Source organism: Ostrea edulis, chromosome 10 (genome assembly GCF_947568905.1).
Source record: "Ostrea edulis chromosome 10, xbOstEdul1.1, whole genome shotgun sequence".
NCBI classification, from domain to species: domain Eukaryota; kingdom Metazoa; phylum Mollusca; class Bivalvia; order Ostreida; family Ostreidae; genus Ostrea; species Ostrea edulis.
In genome coordinates this window covers 3270749-3296956 of record NC_079173.1, presented here as the reverse complement: position 1 = coordinate 3296956, position 26208 = coordinate 3270749, and the positions used below count along the sequence as shown (strand labels likewise).

At 36.2% G+C, this 26208-nt stretch overlaps 1 protein-coding gene across 28 annotated transcripts in view; it reads right to left on the bottom strand.

The window, feature by feature from the left end:
* Window positions 1-26208, bottom strand: part of LOC125666552 (leucine-rich repeat-containing protein 15-like) — a 412115-nt gene that overhangs the window by 208598 nt on the left and 177309 nt on the right. For 26 of the 28 annotated variants that reach the window (XM_056151679.1, XM_056151700.1, XM_056151697.1 and 23 more), the window contains one exon: window positions 18752-18823. The exons of the other annotated variants lie outside the window; for them this stretch is intronic. In XM_056151679.1, the coding sequence (XP_056007654.1) occupies window positions 18752-18823 (72 nt within the window). The remainder of the gene's footprint in view (window positions 1-18751; window positions 18824-26208) is intronic. 28 annotated transcript variants of the gene reach the window in all.

Here is a 26208-nt window from a genome sequence, read left to right as displayed (position 1 = left end):
TTCCAACGGAAGATCTTCTAGTGATTGTACTGTTTATTATTATTATTATTATTTTTCCCCTCGATTTCTCAGAGATGGCTGGATGGATGTTCTTGAAATTTTCAGGAATTATAGAGAATGAAAATATCTTGGAAACTCTTTTTCATTTTTTCAAAATTCACTTCCGGTCGGCAAATACGGCTTATTAGCTGTTTTCGTTGTCCAGCGTTTTTCTCAGAAGCGGTAGGAGATAGAGTCACCAAATATTCAAAGTTGATAGATCTCACTTTGTAGGCATGCAGTTGGGGTTTCAGAATATCGGCCGTCAGAATGTCGGCCGAAAAATTAAAGTTGTAGCTGTTCAATCGAAACCTATACCACTTTATCAGGTGACTTTGGGAGTATTGAAAACCGTTGACCCCTCCGGAAGTCGAAACGTCCACTTCCGGTAATTAAGGAAACACTTTTCAAATTCTCCTTTTTCAATGCCTTAAATCTCGTTTACTGAACAAGTGTTTGACTGGTGTTTATTATATGTTGTAGACACTATAAATGTCTAGAGTAACGTCAAATATTTTTCGAAAATTCACTTACGGTCGCGAGGTAGGGGGTGGACAAATTCAAACTTTGTTTTTTTCAGTTTCTCAATAATAAATATATATAGACGCTTGAAACGTGTAGGGTTGATCAACTAGCATTAGGCAATTGTACACATACTTTCAATTTTTTCGTCCGTCACTTCCGCTCTATACTGGAAGTATTTGAAAAAAATGACGATTTTCCGATTTCTTCGAGTAATTTCTCAGAGATGGATGGATAGATTTCCTTGAAGTTTTCAGGGATGATAGAGAATGAAGATACCCAGAACACGTTTGTTTTTTCATTATTTCAAAATTCACTTCCGGTCGTCAGATATGTCCAATTTTCGTTTTTTTAGAAGAGATCTTGTCCGCGGGAGATCTCGGAAACGGTTAAAGATTAAGGCACCAAACCTTCAGGAATGATAGATCATGACAAGTAGGTTTGTCGAATATGGTTAACTCCGTCAGCCGTCAGTTCCAGTCGTCACCGGAAGTGATCAAAGAAATCAAAAATTTCAGATTTTTTCTTTTGAAGCAAAACGAGCATTATTTTATTGTTTCATTTTTGTAGTTTTGAAATGTGTTGATCCTAGCGGAAACAAAAACGGCAACTTCCGGTTTTAAGAGAAAAACCGGAAAAATTGAGTTTTTGACTTTGCCTTAAATCTCGCTTGTATATGGGGTATTAAAAATGATTTTCTTGTATGTTATAGACATTGCAAGTGTCTAAATTAACGTAAAATATTTTGGTGAAATCTACTTCCGGTCGCGAGATTTGCAGTCCTCAAAATGAGAATTTGCTTAAGCTAATACTCTGCAAATGTGAACGACTGAAGTCTCAAGTTTTCAAGACTGATAGTCAGTCATCAGTGTGTTTGCATCATATGAGAATCGCACGTAACCATCACTTCCGGTCGTGACAGGAAACGATATGAAAAATGTCATTTTTTTATTTTTTTTTATTTTGACAGATATCGGGACTAATATGGATGATGATTAGGTCTTGTTCATGTAAAATATGTCCACCGCAAGTGCCGACCAAAAAACCGGAAGTTGTCTCAAACATGGGTATTTTTGTCGAACGTTAAGAGTATGATTAGTTGAGATATATTAAGGTATAGAATGGAATATTTATGCGATTGGAGCTCTTCGATCTCGAAAGGAAGTGGTTTAACGGAAGACCTACTCATTACTAGTATTGAGTTTCTAGTTCTTATTATTATTATGTCTCCGAACACAAAGTGTCGGAGACATATTTTTTTGCTCCGTTTCTTCTTCTTATTATTATTATGTCTCCGAACACAAAGTGTCGGAGACATATTGTTTTTGCTCCATTTCTTATTATTCTTATTATTTTCTTCTTATTCTTATTATTCCTCTTCTTTAGTGAGAAATTTGTCCGACCGATTTTGTGAAAGTGCTTTGACAGATCCACTTCAAAGTTTTCGAACAGATAGGGGGTCACTAGGAGAGGTGCAATCAACTTTTCAAATTTTCAAAATGGCCGCCGTTTCAAAATGGCGGCCAAAAAACGTTGTTTCAACCAAATTCTATTTCTAGGGGAATTTAGTGACTCCAAGTCCATTTCCACCATCAAATTGTTTTTTGAGACGCCATTTTCAAAATGACCGCCATATACGGAAATGTTTCAAACTGTTCAAATATATACAACATTTGGGTTCTGGGGTAAATGAAGGGTCCACAGTTCATTTCTAGCATCATTATTCCCTTCCAATCAATTTTCAAATGTTTCAAAATGGCCACCATTAAAGAAAATGGCGGCCAAAAGACAAGTCCGTCGGATTTCAACCAAATTTAGTTCTTAGGGTTTGTGGAGGATCCTGAGTGCATATCTGACATCAAAAATCATTACTGACATGGGGAGGTGTTCGGAGACATTTGTGTTGGCATTCCAACACAGTTATAGCTCGTTATTATTATTTTCGTCTTATTTTTCCTCTTCTTTAGTGAGATATTTGTCCGCGCGATTTTATGAACATGCTTCGACTGATCCACTTCAAACTTTGTGAGCTGATAGAGGGTCATTAGGAGGGTTGCAATCAACTTTTTAAATTTTCAAAATGGCCGCCGTTTCGAAATGGCGGCCAAAAAACGTCAAAAAATCAAGGTTGTTGGATTTCAACCAAATTCTATTCCTAGGGTAATTTGGGTGACCCCGAGTCCATTTCCACCATAAAAAAAAATTGAGCCGTCATTTTCAAAATGGCCGCCATATACTGAAATATTTGAAAGTGTTAGAATCTGTACATTTGGGTTCTGGGGTAAATGGAGGGTTAACAATTCATTTCGAACATCAGTATTTCCTACCAATCTATTTTCAGATTTTTCAAAATGGCCGCTATTGAAGAAAATGGCGGTCAAAAAATCAAGTCCGTCGGATTTCAACCAATTTAGTTTCTAGGGTTCTTTGAGAATCCTGATCTGGCATCAAAAACCATTTCTGACATGGGGAGGTGTTCGGAGACATTTGTGTTGGCATCCTAACACAGTTATAGCTCGTTATTCCTCTTCTTTCCTAAGAAATTTGTCCGCTCGATTGTATGAAAGTGTTTCTACAGATCCTCTTCAAACTTTGTGAACTGATAGGGGGTCATGAAGAAGAGTGCAATCAACTTTTGAAATTTTCAAGATAGCCACCGTTTCAAAATGGCGGCCAAAAATGACAAAAGGTCAAGGTTGTTGGATTTCAACCAAATTCTATTTCTAGGGTAATTTAGTGACCCCAAGTCCATTTCCACCATCAAGTTTTTTTTTGAGCCGCCATTTTCAAAATGACCGCCATATACCGAAACATTTGAAAGTGTTAAAATCTCTACAACATTTGGGTTCTGGGGTCAATTGAGTATCCACAGTTCATTTCTAGCATCAGTATTTCCTTCCCATCAATTTTCAAATGTTTTAAAATGGCCACTATTGAAGAAAATGGCGGCCAAAAATCAAGTCCGTTGGATTTCAACCTAATTTACTCTCTAGAGTTGATGGAGGATTCTGAGTCGATTTCTGGCATCAAAAAGTATTTCTGACATGGGGAGGTGTTCGGAGACATGTGTGTTGGCATCCCAACACAGTTATAGCTCGTTATTATTTCCTTCTTATTCTTAATATTCCTCTTCTTTAGTCAGAAATTTGTCCGACCGATTTTGTGAAAGTGCTTCGACAGATCCACTTCAAATTTTGTGAGCTGATAGGGGGTCACTAGGAGGGGTGCATTCAACTTTTCAAATTTTCAAAATAGCCACTGTTTCAAGATGGCGGCAAAAAAAAAAAAACACGTCAAAAACTCAAAGTTGTCTGATTTCAACCAAATTCTATTTCTAGGGTAATTTAGTTACCCCAAGTCAATTTCCATCATCAATTTTTTTTTCAGCCTCCATTTTCAAAATGTCCGCCATATACCGAAATATTTCAAACTGTTAAAATATCTACAACATTTGGGTTCTGGGGTAAATGGAGAGTCCACAGTTCATATCTAGCGTCAGTATTCCCTTCCAATCAATTTTCAAATGTTTCAAAATGGTCGCCATTGAAGAAAATGGCGGCCAAAAACAAGTCCGTCGGATTTCAACCAAATTTAGTTTCTAGGGTTTATGGAGGATCCTGAGTGCATATATGGCATCTAAAAGCATTTCTAACATTGGGGGGGGGGTGTTCGGAGACATTTGTGTTGGCATCCCAACATAGTTATAGCTCGTTATTAAGGTCTTCCGTTCTTCACGGAAAACCTTATAGTGATTATACTGTTTCTTATTAAGGTCTTCCGATCTTCACGGAAGACCTTATAGTGATTCTACTGTTTCATATTATTATTATTTTTTGACCAAATTTTGTGCAGGAGTTTTCTCGAAAACTATACAGTGGTTTTCAGTGAAACTTTCAGCAAAAATGCATTTTATTATGAACTTTGTTTATCACAAACAAAATTGGGAAAATTCTATTTCGGTTCCAAGTTATGGACAATTTCCTGATTTTCAAATGGAACTTTTTCCGCGAGTGATCTCAGGAACGGCTAAAGATATGAACTGGAGACTTATTAGAGATGATAGAACATGACTTATAGATTTGCAGAATCGCTATTTCGTACGTCGTCATCACTTCCGGTCGCTACCTCAAGCAAATTAAAAAAATGGATTTTTTCTACTTTTTTGTTTTTTAATGTTTTTCTTTGATAAAGGTAAGATAAGTAGATACTTTTTATAGAATGCTGAATATGATATTTGTTTTTAAATTGATCAAACCAAACTTTAGATATTCGTAATTTTCAATTTGAAGCGAGGTCCTCGCTAGCCTAATGGTTAGCGTAGTGGATTTTCATGCGGGAGACCCGGGTTCAATCCCCCAGATTACTCGAATATTTTTTCCCACTTTATAACAAATGAAGACTTTAAGGTTATCTACTGGACACAGAAATAATGGAAGACCTTCTTGTTGCCATGACAACAAGTTTCTAGTTATTATTCTTTTTCTCTGGTATTTTTTTGTCCCGTAGTGTTCTCAGAAACTACAAAAGTTATCGATATGAAACTTTCCAGGATGATAGTATAGCGTTTGTAGATGTGCATAGTGATAGTCATTTTATCTACAGGTGCATGCATGCGCGCTCACGTGCACTGTCATTTTGGTACAAAAAATGGAAAATCAGAATATTGAAGGGATCGATATGAAACCTAAATAGGATGGTAGTATATCATTTGTAGATATGAAAAACAATATGTATTTTGTCTGTACGCGCACGCTTGCGTGTGCACGTGTATTACAAAATCTGTACACTAACTTTGGAATCAGTCTAACTTTTTTGTTGTTAATTGAAATGGCTTAATATTCGTATCATAAGTAGATAGTCCGACCCTTAACTGATTTGCATGGTCAAAATTACCAATTTGCACGCGCATGCACGTGTGCTTCATTTTGATTGGATAATACTAAATCGTTTATAAGTATCTTATTTATGAGGCGAGTGAGATGATATTCACAGCATACGTATACAAGATGTGTATCTATATATTGGTGTAACAAAAAATGCCAGCGCACATGTGCATGCACGTCCATCGTTTTTTAAATGTTCAATTTTTAAAGGACAATAACGTTTTTGTTTTTCATCAAATTGTATTGATATTAGGGGTTTAGATGTGTCTTGGTACTCCTTACCAATTCCTGTGGTTAGAATTACTGCTCAGCACGTGCATGCAAGTATGCTGAATTCTGATTGGACGATTTTAAAATCGCCATAAGTTCTTTATATTTGGTGGAAACGTTATGCAATTCATACTGTGAGTACATGATACAAAAGCGTGTTGAACAATTTCAACAAACATTCGGAATCATACACGCATGCGCGTTTATGCACGTGGAAATCTTTCTTTCATTTCTTAATACTGTAATGACCATATTGAAGTACTACATGTAATTAAAGGCTAAAATAGAAAATATTCCTTTGGATTCACAAGGACATCACTTGTTAATTGGGGGAGGTTTGGGGAACATATGTAAGGGTCCCCGTTACAATTAGACAAAGTTCATTTTGACAAAGAGTAAAATGAAGTAAATTATTCTGCAAGACAGCTAAAGTACGCTACATCAAAGGTGAAAACATGGTTTGGGAGAACTAAACCCATCGTCGATATTTGTAAGAAAATAACAACATATCTAAAAAGAAACCTATGAAAAGTGAAGAAAACGAACAGTGATCAATCTCGTAACTCCTATAAGGAATATCAAATAAAGAGTTAGGCAAACACGAACCCATGGATATACCAAAGGTGGGATCAGATGCCAAGGTGGCGTATGCATCTCCTGTTGACCTATCGCGCCCACCGTGAGCCCTATATCCTGATCAATTAAGTGGAGTTATCCGTAGTCAAAACCAGTGCGCCAAGAACGGCCCAACAATCGGTATGAAACACGTCGAAAAGCATTTCACCCAATGACAGGTTGTATTGACGAACTAGATCGTTATAATGACCATATAATTTGCGAAATGCTGACTTCAATCGAGACTGTTGAAATCCTTAAAAGACTAATTATATACATGATAGTCGAAGAATAAATCTTTCCAATGGATTGGTGTTTGTCTCACTAAAGCCACCCCGTACACATTCACATAGTTGTACAGCGTTTGAATTAGTAGGGGCTGGCTTTAGTCAGACTGGATTGTTGTCAATACAATACCCTAGCTACATATCCTTAAACAAATCTATTTTCGCAGAAGTAGTATATCAAGTTTAAGCATTTTAATATCATCTAGATTTGCATCCGGAATTGTATATGAATTATTGGAAAATTTCGTAACACCTTTCACCTCGAAGTTTCAAAATCATTAATGATTGTGACCATTATATTGCTACATGTATTTTATTTAAAAAAAACGGAACTGTTAGTGAAAGGCACTGGTGTTTATTTCTTATTCAATTTGATTTTATTTGCGTACATAAACGAATTTCTTCTTCCTTGGGGTTGGTTTGGACTTTGACAATACCATGGATGAAACAGATGCAGGTTCAACTTCTTATGTCATATTATAATAAATAACAAGAAATAATTGATTTGTTTATTCCTATGCACATGTTTGTTAGCATAATGTCACATCTATTACTTTCATTTTGTCACAAGGGGGGGGGGGGTGTCCGTCTAAATCTACCCCTGTTTACATTCCTGTACACTTATAGCAATGTATATGAGCTATGTTCCAGAGAGTGTATTGAATAAAATTATTCATAGTACCATTGTGTAGGCTAGTGTAGTATAGTTGTTGCTATTTGTATTTTACAGAATAGTTAAATCAAGACAACTGCAATCTATTATGAGACCAATATTAGTACAAATGTATATAGATCCAATGATCAAAAAAAGAATAATGTGGGAGCACTCATTTTAATATCTAAATCTGAACACGTCTTCAGTCTGTAAGTGGGTGATCATCACTTATCGAATTTACCGAAACGGAAATCATTACGACATGTTCACAACTTTCAATCAACGTACTGACAAAGGAATGTAAATTATGGAATAAATGTATAAAAACAAAACTTAACAGCCTGCTTGGCAATAGTAATGGGAATTAAGAATTACAAAACCCGAGTGAGGATCGTCATCCTAACACCGGACCTGTCGTTTTTATGCGATGCCCTCGCTTTTGTGGGTGAAATGAAATAATTTGATAGCATATAAATCAAATGAATTAATAAAATCAACCCTTCTCTTTCACAAAGGATCAAATGAAGACACTTTTAAGGTAATCTAACAAAAGTTTAACCGGGATTATCTCGCAAACGTTTGCAGTCGCCGCCCTTGTTTACTTTCTTTGTTTGAGTTTTCGTTGTTACTATGACGTAATCATGGTGGACGGGGTTTATGTTGCGACAGCGGATCGCTGTAATGTTCGTGAGAGAAGACGAGGACAATAACGTCTTGTTTTCTAAAATAGTTCAAAATCAATTATTGTTTTACTTTATAATAGTAACCAATACCTGTAAATATTATGAATCAATCTAATTAAAAGTTTATCCATTGACCTTGTGTAGCAATATACGTGATCAGATCAAAGGATCTAATTTTAATTAGATTGGATCTATAATATATAAATTATTATGTTCCTGGTTTCAAAGATTTGGCGACCCTCGTTTAGTGTACTACTGTTTTGATCGCTACCTGTCAAATTGACCGGTGTAGTAGAGATAGGGTTAATCAAGAATATACGATCATCTTAGTTGAGTGATTGTTTGTTTTAAGTCTCTTTGAGAACTTTTCAGTCATATTGTCTTTTTGAGACGTCACCATCTGCAAGTGAATTACAAAATATTGAGAGTGATGCCTAACGCTCAGGGCCGTGACAGTGAGGGTTCTGTACCGTGCTAACGCCTCCCGCGACACGGTACTTCCGCTTTCAGGCCATACCCGAAAGACCCATGATTCTCACTTGTAAATGTCGAGCGTTTAAAAATCGAGCAGTTATTACCTATATTAACGTCTAAGGTTTAACGCTACCAAGGCATGAATGGAGGTGGAACTCACGTTCTCCTAGTTACGATTCATTGAATTTTCTTTAACGTCCTTGTCAACATTTTTTTCACTCAGGTGGAGACGTCACCAATACCGGTGAAGAGCTTCAAATTTTGACATGTTCCCGGCGCTTACGGCAATTGACCAGTAAGGGTTCTTTATCATACCACATTTACTTTTACACAGGACATCCGTTTTAAGGGTCATGTTTGAGGACTCATGACATTCGCACCTGTTGGCGATGGGACTTTTATTTTTACCTGTTTTAACGACTTGTGTCTCACACCACCGGGATTCCCACCCCAAACTTCCGCCTACTGGGCGATCGCATTACCTCTAAACATTCGCGGCGGTCCCCAGTGCTTTAAGAGCATCTCAACGATAAAACCATGCCCAATTAAATCGCAGTGTTTGCTTCGTAACTAGAATGTCGTGAGGTAGAGCCCCTCTCGGGTCATGACCACATCAAATTGCTCCTTACCTAAACGCTCGGCATCTAGAATTGAAATTCAGTGATCTCTCGGACATGCCCTTCTAAACGGAGATCCCGTTTCGATGTAAGTGTTGGTACGATACAAGAATCCATACTGTACTTCAGCTCAAGAAAATGACGTCTCAGTATAATTGAAAAATTCTCGACGAGACGAAAAACAAATATATATTCAATTCAGGCACGCCACTCCACATGTCTAATCTAACAATTTTGAGTTGACTATTTTACGGGAGTTCATTAATTGTAACGAAGTTTTGTCCAGGGATGCAACATTCACGTGCGTCCTGTTATTCCTATTCATTATCATTGGTAAGTAGCTAGTAGACCGATGTCTTTAGGTTGTAGATATCATATACGTTTTTGCACACATATTTTGACTACCAATTACTTCGTTTATCTGATCAAGATATACGGCTAAATGAGGATGTGGTCGGTCGACAAAGGATCATTGCTCTTCCTATGCAACTGATCACACCTCTAGTATATCCAGGTGTTTGTGTTTTGACGATTCTTAGTTTGGTAGATAGCATTGATTGGTCATGAATTGTTTGTTATCTTCATTTTTATATCAAAGCTATGCCTAAACTTTTTTTCAGTAAAGTGTTTATTCACCAAAATGGAGACTGTCACGATGGTCTAGGGGTACAACATTCGCCCCGCACGTGGAAGTTTTGGGTTCGGTTATCGACCGCGACAGACCTAAGTCGTTAAAACAAGTAGTTACAGTTCCATCAACAAACGGGCGGCTGCAGGTGTGAATATCATGCGTCCTCTTAGATAACCTAAAGAACGGATGTCACAGTAGGTGTTCCAACCTGAACAACCCTCACTGCTCAATGTCCGTAAGCACCGAGCATAGACCTAAATTTGACACCCTTCACCGGACTTTGTGACGTCTTCATATGAGTGAAAAATTCTAAAGAGCAACGTTAAACAAGATACAGTCAATCAATCAAACAACCATCAACATTATTTAAATGTACATAAACTCCATTCTTCTTCAGTCTCATCAAAATATAATAAAAAGCGATGGAGATGCAATATGCATTGTAGACCTGTTTTGAAGAACTCAGCCAATACGTAACAAACGAAAAATAGACAAGGACAGTAGAGTATTTAGCAAACATAGATTGGAATCAGTTTTCTTAAACATATAGCATAATTTTAGGGTGAAATATCAGTGTTTAATTGCATGCCATAATATTCCTTTATTCAGTAAAACTTATACGGTACCAATTTTGATACACCAGATGTGCATTTCGACAAATAATGTCTCTTCAGTGATGCTCAACCGAAATGCTTGAAATCCGAAATAACAACGAAGTTTTAGAGCTATTATAGCCAAAAACAGCGTGCCAAAAAAGTGGAGTCAATTTCCTTTAAGGATAAGAGCTATGCGTGAGGGAGATAATCCTTAATTTTGAAATGAATTTCTAAATTTTATAACAGTAATTATATTTATTAAGTGTCTATTGTTCGTGAGAGAAGATAAGGAAAATTACTTAGTAATTTTCTAAACGAATTATTATTAATTGCTTTATTAGAAATCTCAAAAGGACCGTATTTTGCGAAAACAAAAAAATACAATATCAATTGTATATGGTATAGATGCTGTTTTTCATGCTCAAATTAAGGCATACTTTAACAGAACTGTTGATCCACATTGTGGTAGTACACAATGTATTATATGAGTTTGAACGATGCATATCTGTACGAAGCCGAACTGAATGAACAGTTTGTGATAACAAATATGATATCAATGATGTGAGGCGTAATAAGCAATAACAATGTGATTATATCATCAGAAAATTGACAGATGTCATTTTACGGAGTCCCTTATGGTAAACATACACTTAGTGATAGAGAGATGGAGAGAGAGAGATAAATATAGAGGGGGTCAATATGGATTGTGTGTCTCTTACACTTTGATATGATACTTGACATAACGTTTTCACATTGAAACGTTCTTGATCACATATTTCCCGTCATTGCACTTGAAATGTAGACTCAGATCCCAAATTCTGTATAGGAGTTTTCTAGATATACTTACAGTCCACGTAATCTTATTACTCGACAAGTATCACAAAAATAAAGATATCTTGATAAATCTGAATTCAGGAACACTGACTTGTTGAAATACATTCCTATCAATACAATGTGCTTGGTATTTAAGGGGGGTAATTCCATCAAGAAGAATAGTCCGTATCTATCTATATTAAATTGTACACAACAACAAAAATAAATAATCTGATATTTTCTCAGTCGCTTAATGGTTATATCGTTTGACCAACACATACATGTACAGATTCGAAATCAATCTAATTCAAGCTAGATCCTCTGAACTTGTGTTGCTGTATAAGTGAGCGGATCAACGGATCTAATTCTAATTAGATTGAATCCGGAATATATATTTATATTCCTGGTTTGACAGATTGAGATATTCTCGTTTTATGTACTCTTGTTTTGAAGTGCTACCAGTCAGATTGACCGGTGCGGTAGGGATAGGGGTAATCAAGAAGATATGTTCAACTTGACCAACTCTTTTAGGTCTCGTTGATAAATATTCACTCATATTAAGACCTCACCATTTACAGGTGAAGTACAAGATATTGAGTTATGCATAGCGTTCATGGCCGTAGCGGTGAGGGTTCTTTTACGCGCGTTCGCCTACTGCGACACGGCACTTCCGCTTTTACGGTCATATCCGAAAGACTCGTGATCCTCACTTCTAAATGTCGAGCGTTTAAAACACGAGCAGTCATTACCAATGTTAACGACTGGCATTTAACGCTGCCAAGGCATGAGGTGGAACTCCCGACCTCCTAGTTACGATTCATTGTTTAACGTCCTTCTCGAGGTTTTCTTAAACGTCCTTCTCGAAAAAGTTTCACTCAGGTGGTGACGTCACCAATACCGGTGAAGAGCGTTTGGTGATGGAACTTTTATTTTTACCTGTTTAAACAACTTGGGTCTCTCCCCACCCGGATTTCCACCCCAAACTTCCGCATGCTGGGCGAACGCATTGCCTCTAGACATTCGTGGCGGTCCCCAGTTACGAAACGAAAGCTCTATCACTGAGCTATCGCGACTGGTTCCATCCTAATGGAAATACCACGATAATAAAAGATGGTGCGTTATAAACATTGACGCATTATTTACAACGTATCTATACTTATAATATATCCAATTAAAGTGGGTAGTCGTGGTAGCTCAATAGTAGAACATTTGCTTCGTAACTAGAAGGCCGTGAGTTCGAGCCCCGCTCGGGCCATGATCACATCAATTGCTACGCATTTTGTCCTATGCTCGTCGCAGACGGCAATTGAACAGTAAGGGTTCTTCAACGTGTCTTATCTATGTTGACACGGGGCATCCGTTTTAAGGGTCATCGTCGAGGTACTATGACATTTGCACCTGATGTAAAGCATTGGCGATGAAACTTTCAATTTTACCTGTTATAACGACTTAGGTTTGTTACCACCGGGATTCGAACTCCGACCTTCCACATGCGGGACAAACGCTCTACCTCTAGATCACGCTCTAACACTGAGCAATCGCGACCGGTTCCATTTAATTAAGATACAACGATAATGAAAAATGGGTCGTTATTAATGCTGACGTATTATTTACGATGTTTGTTTACTTCTAGTATATCAAATAAAGGTGGTCAGTCGTGGTATATGAGTAGTATAGCTTTCATTTCGTAGGTAGAAGGTCGTGAAACGAATGTGTTATGGCAGGCGTTGGCACGTTTAGAGAACCCACACTGGTACTTCACCTCAAGAAGGTAACGTCTCAGTATGATTGATACATTCTCAACGGGATGTAAAACAATAGATCTAATACAGGCACGCCATTCCGCATGTATAATCTAACACGTTTGAGTTGACTACTTTTAATGGAATTTCGTCTTGGGATGAAACATTCACGTACATTGTGTTATTCTTATTTAGTATCACGGGCACGTGACTACTAAAGCGGTTAACTTAGGTTGATGACATCGCATACGTTTTTGCATCCTGATCTTGACCATCGACTACTTCGTTTATCTGATCAAGATAAGTCTTCATTCCAACAAAATCTAAATTATCATAAAAAGAATTGGAATTTTCTTTTTAAAGGGGTGATGTAATAGCATGAAGATGAATGGTCATTAGACATTTGTATACAATTGTACAAGGAAAAAGTTGAATATGATATTTTCTCAGCCGTGTAATTGTTATACGGATCGATGGAGCGAGTAGAGCTACACATACATGTACAGATTCGGAATCAATGAAATTAAAAGTAGATCCCTTACCTTCTGCAGTGGTATACGAGCGTGGATCAAAGGATCTAATTTTAATTAGATCAAATGCGGGATATAGAATAAAATATCCAATAAACCAGTTTGTGCCCAGAGGAAAATTAGGATGCCCATTGGTCAAGTCCAAAATCACAGAAGCATATGACAAAGGAAAACAAAGACAATCGCACTGCATAATGAACAGAAAGCTAGCCATCAAATATATCAATGTATAAAATGCACACAAAACCCATATTCATGTTGTACAAGCATGGCAACTATTTTGCAGTAATCAACTTGCCTTTTATTCATGAAATTTATCTTATGTTATTTTAAAGATGTAGAGACATTCGTTTTATTTACTCTTGTTGTTAAGCGCCTCCAGTCTAAATGACCGGTGCGTGTAGATAGAGTCATTCAAAATGTTTATCTTAATTGATTGATTGTTTGTTTTACGTCTTGTTGAGAAATGTTCACTCCTAATTAGACGTCACCAGCTCCAGGTGAAGTACGACATATTTAGAGTTATGCCTAGCGATCAGGACCGTAGCAGTGAGGGTTCAATAGCGTGCTAACGCCTCCTGCGACACGGTAATTCCACTTTTTATGTCATATCAGAAAGACCCGTGATTCTCACTTGTAAATGTCGAGCAGTTAAAAAACGAGAATTCAATACCAAGGTTAACGTCTGAGGTATAACGCGGCCAATGCATGACCGGAGGTGGAACAATGACCTTCTAGTTACGATTGATTGTATCTTGTTTAACGCCCTTCATGATAATGTTTAAGTTAGATGGAGATGCCACTACTAATGATGAAGAGCTACCCATTTTGTCCTATGTTCGGCGCAAAACGGCAATGGAACAGTGAGGGTTCTTCAGTGTGCCTTATCTATTTTGAGACGGGACATCCGTTTTAAGGGTTGTCTTTGAGGAACCATGACATTTGCATCTGATGTAAAACTTTCAATTTTACCTGTTATAATGACTTAGGTCTGTCGCTGCCGGAATTTGAACTCCAAACTTTCACATGCGGGACGAACGTTCTACCGTTAGACCACCGCGACGGTTCCCAGTTATGGAACAAACGCTCTAACACTTTATATCAAATAAAGGTGACCGGTCGTGGTATCTCAGCAGTACAGCTTTCGGTTCGTAACTAGAAGGTCGTGAGTTCGAGCACTGCTCGCGCCATGACCACATGGAACCTAAAATGTTAACATAGGTAGTGATTGCTCCTTCCCTAAACGCTCGGCATTTAGAAGTGAGATTAGAGGCTCTTTCAGATAACACCTTATGAACGGATGTCCCGTGGCGTGGCAGGCGTTGCCACGATAAGAGAACCCACACTGGTACTTCACCTTAAGAAGGTAACGTCTCAGTACGATTGATAAATTCTCGACGGGACGTAAATCAATAAATCCAATTCAGACACGTCATTACACATGCATAATCTAACATGTTTGAGTTGACTATTTTAATGAAATGTTGTCCTGGGATGCAACATTCACATGCGTTGAATTATTCTCATTTATTATCACAGGCACGTAACTACTGAACAGATATCTTTAGGTTTGATACTTTGATACGTTTTTACACACTGATTTTGACTACCGACTACATACTCCGTTTATCTGATCAAGTTGTACGGCTAAATATGGGTACTTACTCCTCCTATGCAACTGATCCCACCTCTTGTATATTCAGGTTTTGTCGATTCTTAATTTTGTATATCTTATAGATTGGTCATGCACTGCTTGCTATCTTCATGTATATAATAAAGCAATGACTAAAACATTTTCAGTAATTCAGCATATAACACGTTGATCTTTTATTGTGGCTCTAGCCTACCCTCGAGGATTATGAATTGCACAAACTTGGACCTACTCTACGTAAGAAAGCTTTCGTGTAAATTTTCACTTTATCTGGCCCTGTGGGTTTTGAAAAGATCTTTAAACATATGCCCTATATACTCGGATATGAAAATTTGACCCCCTATTTTGGAGGCCATGTTCTTACAAACTTCAATTTGACCTATATCAGGGAGCTTTAATGTAAATTTGAACTTCCCAGGCCTAGTGGATTTTGAGAACATTTTCCCTATACAATTGTATGTAAAACTTTGATGCCTTATCGTTGCCCAACCCTTTCCACTAATGACCATGATTTTAACAAATTGAAATATGCACTATGTCAGAAAGCTTCCATTTAAATTTGAACTTATCTGGTACAGTTGTTCTTCAAAGGAAAAATTTTAATGAGCCCACCTTATTTTTGCATATTCATGATTATTTCCCCTTTAAATGGAAATGACCCTTCATTTCAACAAACTTAATTCCCCTTCATCCATGGATGATTTGTACTAAGTTCTAAGATGAAAATGTGAACAGTTTAGGGACAAACAGGCAGAAAGATGAACTGACAGACGACAGACAAAAGGTGATCACAATAGCTTACTTGAGCTTTCACCTCGGTTGAGTTAAAGTAGTATTACTTGTAGACTCTTGCATACTGTATACCGACATTATTAAATTACATTCCTCCGAAATAAAGCGTATATTTACCATTTTTATCTATCCCTTCCCTCATATCTTGATCAGGTCAAAATAATTCGGTATAAATATCCCAACGGTATGTTTTACACCTCCCTCATCCATTTAACAGTGTTTCAATGAGTCTGAATTATCTTTGTTTTCTAGTATCGTGTAGTTCACTGAACCTGATTAATATATGTGATCAGGACAAGATTATAGACTTTTTTTAATTTTAGAAAGATGTTTGTCAGTCCACTAGACAGATGACGTAATACTTGTTTGCCTTAACACTGTCTGTGCTAGACGAGAATTCTCCAGAATGAAAGGAGAAGACAACGAGAAGTGACAAATCTCATAAGTTCTATATGCAAAAGTTTTACAAACACGGACCCCTGGATACACTAGAGGTGTGATTAGGAGCCTAGTGTAAATCGACTGTAGGTATTGCGGTAATAAGCACGATATATGCACTCTAAAAATACGTTTGGACGTTTACATCTTGAGATTAGATTGGACAAATCACTTGTAATCAATTTCTTTACTTCTTTCAAAAGATCCTCAATCTGACCATTTCTGATACCGGTATTCATAAGTAGTAAATAGGTATGTTTGTTTATTTTAGGTACATTAATTCATTTTGACAGAGAAAAAATGAATTAAATTATGTCGCAGGGCAAATAAACTACGCGACATCAAAGGTGAAAATAGGGTCTAAGAGAACTAAATCCATCGCCGATATTGGTATGAAAATAGCAAAATAAATAAAAAGAAACCTATGAAATGTTAAGAAAACGAACAGTGAAAACTCTTACAACTCCTATAAGGAATATAATATAAAAAATTAGGCAAACACGGACCCATGAATATATCAATGGTGGAATCATGTGTCAAGGTGAAATAAACACCCCCTGTTGACCGATCACACCCGCCGTTAGCCCTAGATCTTGATCAGGTAAACTAAGTAATCCATAGTCAAAATCAGTGTCCAAGAACGGCTTAACCGCCAGTAAGAATTTCGTCAGACAGCATTTGACACAATTATAGGTTTATTGGCAAACTGAATTATTATAACGACCATAGAATTTGCAAAATGTTGACTTGAAGTGAGATTGTTGAAACCCTTCTATCATAACCCATTTACTTACGGAATACATTTTGAAATGCCTTCTGTTGAATCTGTGGTATAAACGCTTGGTTTCAGCAGATTAGATCCCGATTTCCACTTCATATAGGGTAAGTATAGAAGGCAGGTGTTTATCAAAGAACATAGATTTGGTATCATAATACCACTCCTATTGCTTGTATTTGATATATTTAATTCATTTGTAGAAATTTATTAAGAAATAAGGTATCATTTTAAAATATTTATCGGGATATAAATACGGGTTGGTCACGTGATCAAATTACATAAAGCCCGAAGGGCTTTATTGAAAATTTAATCATGTACCAACCCGTATTTATATCCCGATAAATATTTTAAAATGATACCTTATTACTTATATTTACATTTTTGGTCGGTAACATTGCTGAATTGTATTAACAACACGTTTCCATACATTTCAAATTGTTGACGCCCACAACGAAGCGTCATAGATGTTCAAAATGACGATAACACAAAACAAAGTTCCATGAAATGAAGAACTGTTTTAATTATTAAGACGCTAGAAAGCAAGTATATCAACATATACTTATACATTAACTCGATAGTATATAATGGAAAACTCTTCCATATGTCTAATTTTAGGTGGGGGGGTTATGATTCAAACGGGGGTGCGCAATATTACACTTACAGTTGTGATGCACTTTCACTTTTGAAAAGTGAAGACGTTGAAGACCGACTTTTAAAGATATTCGGTGGATATTACGGAGTTAACTTGAGGTGGAGGAACATGAAGAACAGGGCGGCAGTCGTCAGGTGTAGGCAAATCATTTATAGACAGGACAGAGGACGCAGCGCAGATGAATCTCCGGAAAAAACCGAACATCGCAGAGAATCGAATGTGGAACTGCACGAAGTTAAGGTAAGGGACGGTTTGGATTTGGATATGTGATTGTTAACAAACATGAGCAATAGGTTTTTAACGACGCCTCGCTTTGATGTCCCGAGATAAACTTGGAAACCGACATCAATCACCTATGGCTGCTATGGCACGGAAACAGTGCGGTGTGCAGGTCTTAATGTACTTTGACGACTTATCGGTCATACATCCTTTTTGCTAAAGCCTTACGTCATCGTCTAGCAGTAGGTACAATTCCATATCACCGATGACCAGGGTGAAGTTGTAGCAGACAAAATTTTATACATACAATAGGCTAGTAAAATATTGTTTACAGAAATGCTTTAATTAATTATGGATGAAAGTCCACTGCTTTGAATACAAATAAAACCATAAATACATTTTGTGATGTTGATTTCATTTATTGATAGATTTCTGCAGTAAGTGAGAGCGATTGCTAAATGTGTATTGCCTTAGTAAAAGTAGTACATGTTACCTACTTTTAACAAATGTTCATACGCACAGCCATGACCTCTGTTGACCCCGTAGTGGATTTATGCAGGGATAAATAAGTAATGCTCGTAATAGTGTTATGTAGGAGAAAACAGTTACAAATGCAAATATAATTTTATAATGAACATTGACAATTTCAGCAATCTTATAAAAATCGAAATTAAGAGAGAGACAAACACGCTATTCTATCCAGGATACACCAGATATAACATTTGTGAACATATGTATTCTGTATCAAACTACCGTATATGTTCTGTAGTTATAAGGAGAAATTCAGATCAAACAGATGTAAAACAGTGAAACTAAAAAAAAAACTATCCACATTTCATATAAAATGAAAGAAAAACCACTTACAGTGTTTCTAGTTTCACCAATCCAGCAAATGCCTCTTTCTGTAACGTTGTTATTCGATTACCATACAGGGATCTAAAGCAGAAAGATATACAGATTAACATCCAATTAGCATAATCTTAATTCAATTACCCAAGGCTTATTTAGGATTTCTGCAGATTCTGTAAAAATGGAAACGGGAGAGGAGATACATTGAATCATTTTCTGTACACTACAAGCATTGGTTGCATTTGTATATTCTTTCTCACTATAAAGAGATGTTTACCGAGACAATCTGTTGAATTATTTGTAATTATTCCTATGCCATCGACAAACGAAAGAGCTCCTGTTAAGTGTAATTCAATTATCAATCCTGTAAAATTCTGCTGTTACATACCATGTAATACACGAAGATGGTTTACTCTAGTTCAAACATATTTAATCATTTATTTGATTGAAAATAGATATTAACCGCAAACTAACAACTCAACTTTATGACAAACGGGATGATTTCAGCTTCTCCATCATCAACTTCCCATATTTATGTAACAATATCCCATTATCACTTGCATATGATGTTTATATCCCTCAACTGATTCGATGTGCTTGTTCTGCTTATGGCCAGTTTTTAAATCGAAGCAATCTTATGACAAACAAGTTGATGTTGCAGCGGTTGCAAAAGTAGCGTTTAAAGTCAGCATTTTGCAAATTCTATAGTTGTTATAACGATCTAGTTTGCCAAGAGGGCCTAATTTTGGGTTACATTTTATCTGACGAGTTTTATGCCGATTGTTTGGCCGTTCCTAGAGCACTGATTTGGCTAGGGGTACCTTCATTTGTCTAACCGGGATATAGAGCTCACAGTGGGTGTGACCAGTCGACAGCGGATGCTTCTCCTCCTGACACCTGATCCAGAAGTCCATGTTTGTCGGACTATCTATTTTGAATTGCTTATAGGAGTTATGAGATTGATCACTGTTCGTACTTAAATTATCAGCCAGACTCAACCTAACAGAAAGCAGTTCCATGACAGTCCCACAGCAGTCCCAGTAAACAAACTGAAAAGCAGTCCCAGCTGTCCCAGCAGTACCAGTAGACGGGGTTAGAATAACTAGTTGGAGGAGTTAAGCCGACAGTGAGATCATCAATAAACATTATCGATAATCTCTGGAGCGCGTCATACGGTCAATACGATAATCAAAATCGAAGATGTAATTAAAGAGAAAAACAATACATTATACATGAACACAGCACATATTCAAAATACTTTTGTGACACTTTTTTTATGAAGTATCCCACAATTTCACAAGGTAAAATCAATTGACGTCCATGTTCTGTCAGGCAATTTGGTTGTTGTTATTCATTATATATTTTTTAATACTTCTTTCAGGTAACGTGTATCTTGGGTTCTGAAAATTATGTAGTATAATTATATTTATTTCTTGACTGGGTTATTAAGATAAATGTGTTTAAAGGTCATATGAAACGATATCCTGAAGAAATAGTTATGCATGGAAATTCATTAATAAAGGTTTATTAAACAATAATTCATTTTCAATTTTTTTTATTTAATGCATTATAACGTCATAACAGCTGATCAAATGTACTCGATCACGAAAATGATTTTTGATGATCGTGGCTTATCTCCCTTGCTGATTTTTATATATATACTTGCAACTGAAAAATATAGAAGCACCCTCCCCCAATAAAAACAACGATTTGGAGGGGGTGGATCCAGGAATAGCGGTTATGGGAGGCACCACGTTGTGAGGCAGGGGGTCTGGAGGCCGCCTTGGTGGGGGCCAAGGGGGCGAAGCTCCCGGAAGCATCTGGATTTTACAGATTGTATAGGGCTTGAAATATGTCTTCTATTTAAGTCATTTGTACTATTTTCTACAAATTTTAATAAGGTGAAATTAGCAAAATGGCGCAAATTTTACGGGTTTTTGAAAAAACATTAAGTTCTCCCAATAAAGTAATTGAAGAAATCAAAAGATTTTGTCATTTATTTCTGCGGGTAGATTTTTCTAAACAAGATACCACGACTTGCCTTAACTTTGAACATTTTAGGAGCGGGGGGGGACGCCCACTCCCCTTAAATCCGCAACTGATTTGTGAATTTTATACTTAAATTGGGATACTCGACTGGGTTATTGAAATAAATGTGTTTAAAGTCGCCTAAATGATTTATTCACGTATCGTCTATATTAAACTAGCATCAACTGCTTTCTACTTACGTGTACACGTATTTTTAATTTGTAAATGATTGGTTAGATATGGGTTACTTATTCCCAGCACTGTAGAATTGTTTAATTTCACTACAACACTAACACAGATTTAAATAATTATGAAGTTTCCAATCAAAATATATATGTACATGTTGTTATAACCTGAAATCGAAGGTTTTCTTATCAATCATAACATCACGTGATTCATTCACGCTTTGCTGAATTAAGCAGTCCCAGAAAGCGGTCCCGGGGCACTCCCAGAGAAGTCCCATAGGAGTTCCACTTTTTGAGAGAGCAGTCCCAGAACAGTCCCCGGGACCGTTTTCTTGGATTGCTTGGGTATCAGGTTGGGTCTGGATGGTACTGCATTATGTTGTTATTATTGTATTGTAGTCAACCAATCAGTGAACATCGTTGCTTTTTTTCGGGTAAAAAGAAAATCCTTCGGAGGTCATTGCCTCCTGAAATCGGAATAATCTGAGGATTGCCGATTGAGAGCAAACTGAACACTTTTTAGCTGTTGTTGCAACGCTTCTTTGTTAACTTCACCGGTGTAATAAATTTACAATACAATATTTGTAACTACGCCGTTCTCTTTAGATAAGTGTCTGATCAACTCTAGTCTTGCAGATTTCAACACATCCACTTTACCCTGAATTTCCTCATCAGATTTGAGAATACGATGAATTTCATCAACACAGATTTCAAAAGCGTAATCACTGCTGTTAATGCAAATTTTAATTAATAAATACTTGTAATCTTTACTTTCTTCTATAAACAGGGACCTGTAGCCTTTTTTGTTCATTATTACTTGTAAACAAACGCTGCACGTGTTAGTTGTTTGAATTGTGGGCGCAGACATTGAAATATCGGAAATATGTTATTGTAACTGATTGGTCAAAGAAATGTGTAAAGTTCCTGTTTTCATTCCCAAACTAAGGCAGATTTTAACTTTACTGTACATATCGTGGTAGAACACAATGAACTATGTGAACTTGAACAATGAGTATCTTTATGAAGCGAAACTTAGTTTCCTCGAAAAACATTCTTGATAACACATATAATATATGAATGATCAAAGGCGTAATAATCAGGCGAATATATCATCATATCTTACGAGAAACGACAATTGTCATTTTACGGAGTTTCCTAGTACACTTAGTGACAGAGGGATGAAGTGAAGAAAGAGAAATAACGATCTAGTACCTCAATACAACCTATCATTGAATCAAATGCTGTCTGACGTGTTTCATATCGATGGTTAAGCCGTTCTTGGCACACTAGTTTCAACTTAGGGCTCACGGCGGGTGTGACCGGTCGACAGGGGATAATTTATCCTCCTACAGTACGTCCAACTCTTATCCCGTATTTAACCACGCTCCCCCCGCCTTATGCTAATTCTTCACGCACTATCCCTCCGCGAGATTTCATTGCGGGGCAGATTTATACCGCCGCGGTGTGAACTACTGTTATTTACCTGCTAGGGCAAAATAACTGTGCAATAGCTATTTTATTCGTCGGCAGAAAATAAGTACGGCTTGCTTATGGACAGCTATCTCGCGTTACATTCCGGTATATTAAATAAATCATTTAAGAAAAAATGAAAAATAAAATCAGGGACCTACTAAAACCAGATATACTTAGGATTTAGCATATCTAATACACCTCCAATTTTTCATTCTAAAAAAAACCAAACCAAACAAAAAACCAGCATTTAATTTTGTTTTTTAATAGGAGTTTTACGCTATAGATAATGATAAGGATTAGGAACTAATAATTGTTACAGCTAGTGAAAAAATAATACAAATAGATCTACAAATGACCGTATATGAGTGCAAGATTAATATGTTCTGTCTGTTTTAATGGTGTTTGTGTAGACTTCGAGAAATGGTTCAACATTTTATCAATAACAAAATATTATTTTGTATGTTTTAAGAATAAAAAAATGTAAATTTTGCATTATGATGAAAGAAAGATTTTTGTTTTCCCATTTCAATCGAACATCGTTTATATGTACAACAGTTGGATCCCTGCTGTACGTTTTCTTAAGAGTGATTCTATGTAACTATCAAAATTCAGTGACCACGGTATGTTACAAATCTTGATGAAACTTTGTGTGTAACAATATTATAATAGGTATAAAACGAAAAGGATATGCAAAGGTTTGACTTAGCAACGGTTGCCATGGAAACCGATCCTCTAACAACAGCTGGACAAGATCTGTACATGCATGTTATATTTTGAATAATTAACAATTAATCGCTATTGTTTATAAAAAGAAGAATGGTAAAAATAATGTTGAGCTGGGGTTTAGCTTTTAGATTTATTTTAAATTTATTTAATCCTTGAAAACAATGGAAATAATTATTTTTATGATGTATAAGGGTTTGATATATGTACTTTTTAGAGAGGGATGACATATATTTGCCCAGTCATTTGGTATAAACTCACGGCCGGTGTGACCGGTCAACAGGGGGTGCTTACTCCTCCTAGGCACCTGATCCCACCTCTGGTGCGTCCAGGGGTCCGTGTTTGCCCAACTATATATTTTGTATTGCTTATAGGAGTTATGAGATTGATCACTGTTCGTTATCTTCGCCTTGCATGCTAGTAAAATGTATTGAATCGGACTTTTAAAAAAGTACAGACACACATTTGCGGAGAAAGCAAAGATAAACACACAAGCCAGTACTTTACTCTGGTGCACAAACCAAAAGACACCAGAAAGAGTTATTGCCCTTTGTAACACTATCTTGCATTCGGGATATGATCAGCCTTCATTTGTTTTCAGTAAGACAGGAGGTAGAAATTTCAGTTTTTATTCAATTTCTTTTTCAGAAGTTTATTAATATCAGATGACCTTTCTTCACTTAATTCACTACCAAGATCTTTATCTTCAGTCGTGCTAACAGATTCCGGTTTATTTCGTGAAATACAGATCCGTTTGATCTTTGCCAAAGTAACCGGACTCTAGCATCCAATGGTCTACGTAGTCGTAGAAAAAGTAAATGTTGTGGAATTTGACGGTTCATTTCAATACATCTGATTAGAAACATTATCAGGGAATCAGAAGGCTAACAGACATATTCATAGAAAATATGAAAAAGCCCTGCCTGTTGCCGTGTTTGAACTTGTATTGACGTAAGTATTCTTTTGATTTAGAATTCAAATTCTAAAGTAAAGCCTGAATAAAATGTATCAGAAAACTGGCTTAGAGTATCCATATGAGAACCCAAATTTATTTTATACCGCCAGTCAGGCTATTTAGCTATAGTGGTATACATGAAGACTGAAAATTGTATTAAAGTAGCCCATGCATTTACTGCATGGGTGTACAATATAATACTAGTTAAGGTATTCCATGTATAATGAAAGGATAATGAACAATTTTGAAGGATTGATATCAACGTAAAAGTTTATTGTTGAATAATGATGAAAGCGAAGCAGATGAAATCCACATGACTGGTAAATGATTAGAAGCTGACCTTTTTGAACTTAATATTTTTTGGAATAGTTGTCTGCCCTTTGTAAAATTAAGAAAAATCTAATTTTCTAAAAATGTGTGTGGTCAATGATTAATTTTATTTCATATTTTCATAAAAAGAAAGTGTATGCAACTTTCTACCAAGAAATTAGTATGAAAATATAATTTGTTTTTAAAATATTGTAATAAAACATGCTTTTCCCATATACTTCAATGTTAAATTCTAGGTGAAATAAATCAAGCAGTAAACAAAATTTTGAAAATTCCTATGGTAGATTATTTTTATTTGATGAACCCTTCAAAATGAGACCATGATTACAAATATTCCACCATCCATTTATTAGATATGAAATATGGTCATTATACATTGAATACCTTAAGTATGTCTCCTACCTATCATTCACTCAGGGAGTTTCCTATCACATTTCCATATATTTCAGGATCATTAAATTTGAGAAATATTGATAAAATCTTGTTTCATGTCGACATTTTCAAAAGGATTAGGCTTAATTTATGATAATACATGCAATCCTAAGTGATGACCTGTATCTCTCTCTCTCTCTCTCTCTCTCTCTCTCTCTCTCTCTCTCTCTCTCTCTCTCTCTCTCTCTCTCTCTCTCTCTCTCTGAGACTGTCAAATTTACAATAAATCAAACGTGTGAATGTTTTGTGGCTATTCTAGATAAAGATTGTTAAAATCATATATATTGGTGAGTCAGGCTACCTTCAAGTTTGTTCACTTGTGATAACCCCTACTAATATGTGATGGTTCTAATCTACAGAAGAAATCACAAAAATACTATTCTGATTTAAAGTGTTCTCATCTCTGTAATTATGAACTTTAGGACGCTTGATTGGGAAAAATATTTTAACGAAAATTTTACACTTGAGATGTCAATTCGAGATAATTAAAATGCTTTGTTTATTGACATATGGTGTACCTTTATCAACAAGTGGTTTTGTGCATTGTAAAATTGAGATTGTACATGTGCTTTTAGGCATATATCGCATTGCATGTTTTTTTGTATTTGGTTGTTGAAAATACTGATAGAAATTAATAATGAAGAATTGCTGATATACTAAGGACATCATGATTCTGATCTAAACAAATGGAGGAATAATTAATATTTACATACTTTGTTACATCATGACCTTACATTGCTTGAAAGAAAAACACACAAGGGTCACATACTTGCAAACAGTGAGAGAGACATTGTGTTCAGTTATACTATTTTCAAGTCATTACACTTAATTCTTAGAAAATTTCCTCAACTAGCAATCGATTGCAATCAGAAATTGCAAATTTTAAATTTGTCCATCAAATGAGGACAGCAATGTGCCACACACTCCCTGTAATCAGGGGGAATTAACTAATATAGTATTGTGAAAAATGTAGCTCACTGATTATTCATATAGTGTACGTTTCAAATATCATATGGCTAACACGATTTTTTACAATAACTATTGAAACGGACTCGAACAAAATTTATGTTCATGTCATGCATAACTCTTATTAAATAATTGACTTCGCAAAGTCGTATGACATCACAGGAGGGTAGAACTACCTTTAATAAAGTTGAATGCTTATGAAGGTACCTAAATTGCGAATTTCGAAAACCGAGGGTTGTAAATGTGAGCCTAATCGAGTCATATAGTGCATAACATATTAAATAGTATGTTTTAAGTCCTTCATTAGTATGGGTACTTTCTGTGGAATTTATGTTTAAAGAAGAACTCTTGTTTAATATTGCTGCTGAATATTGGAATTT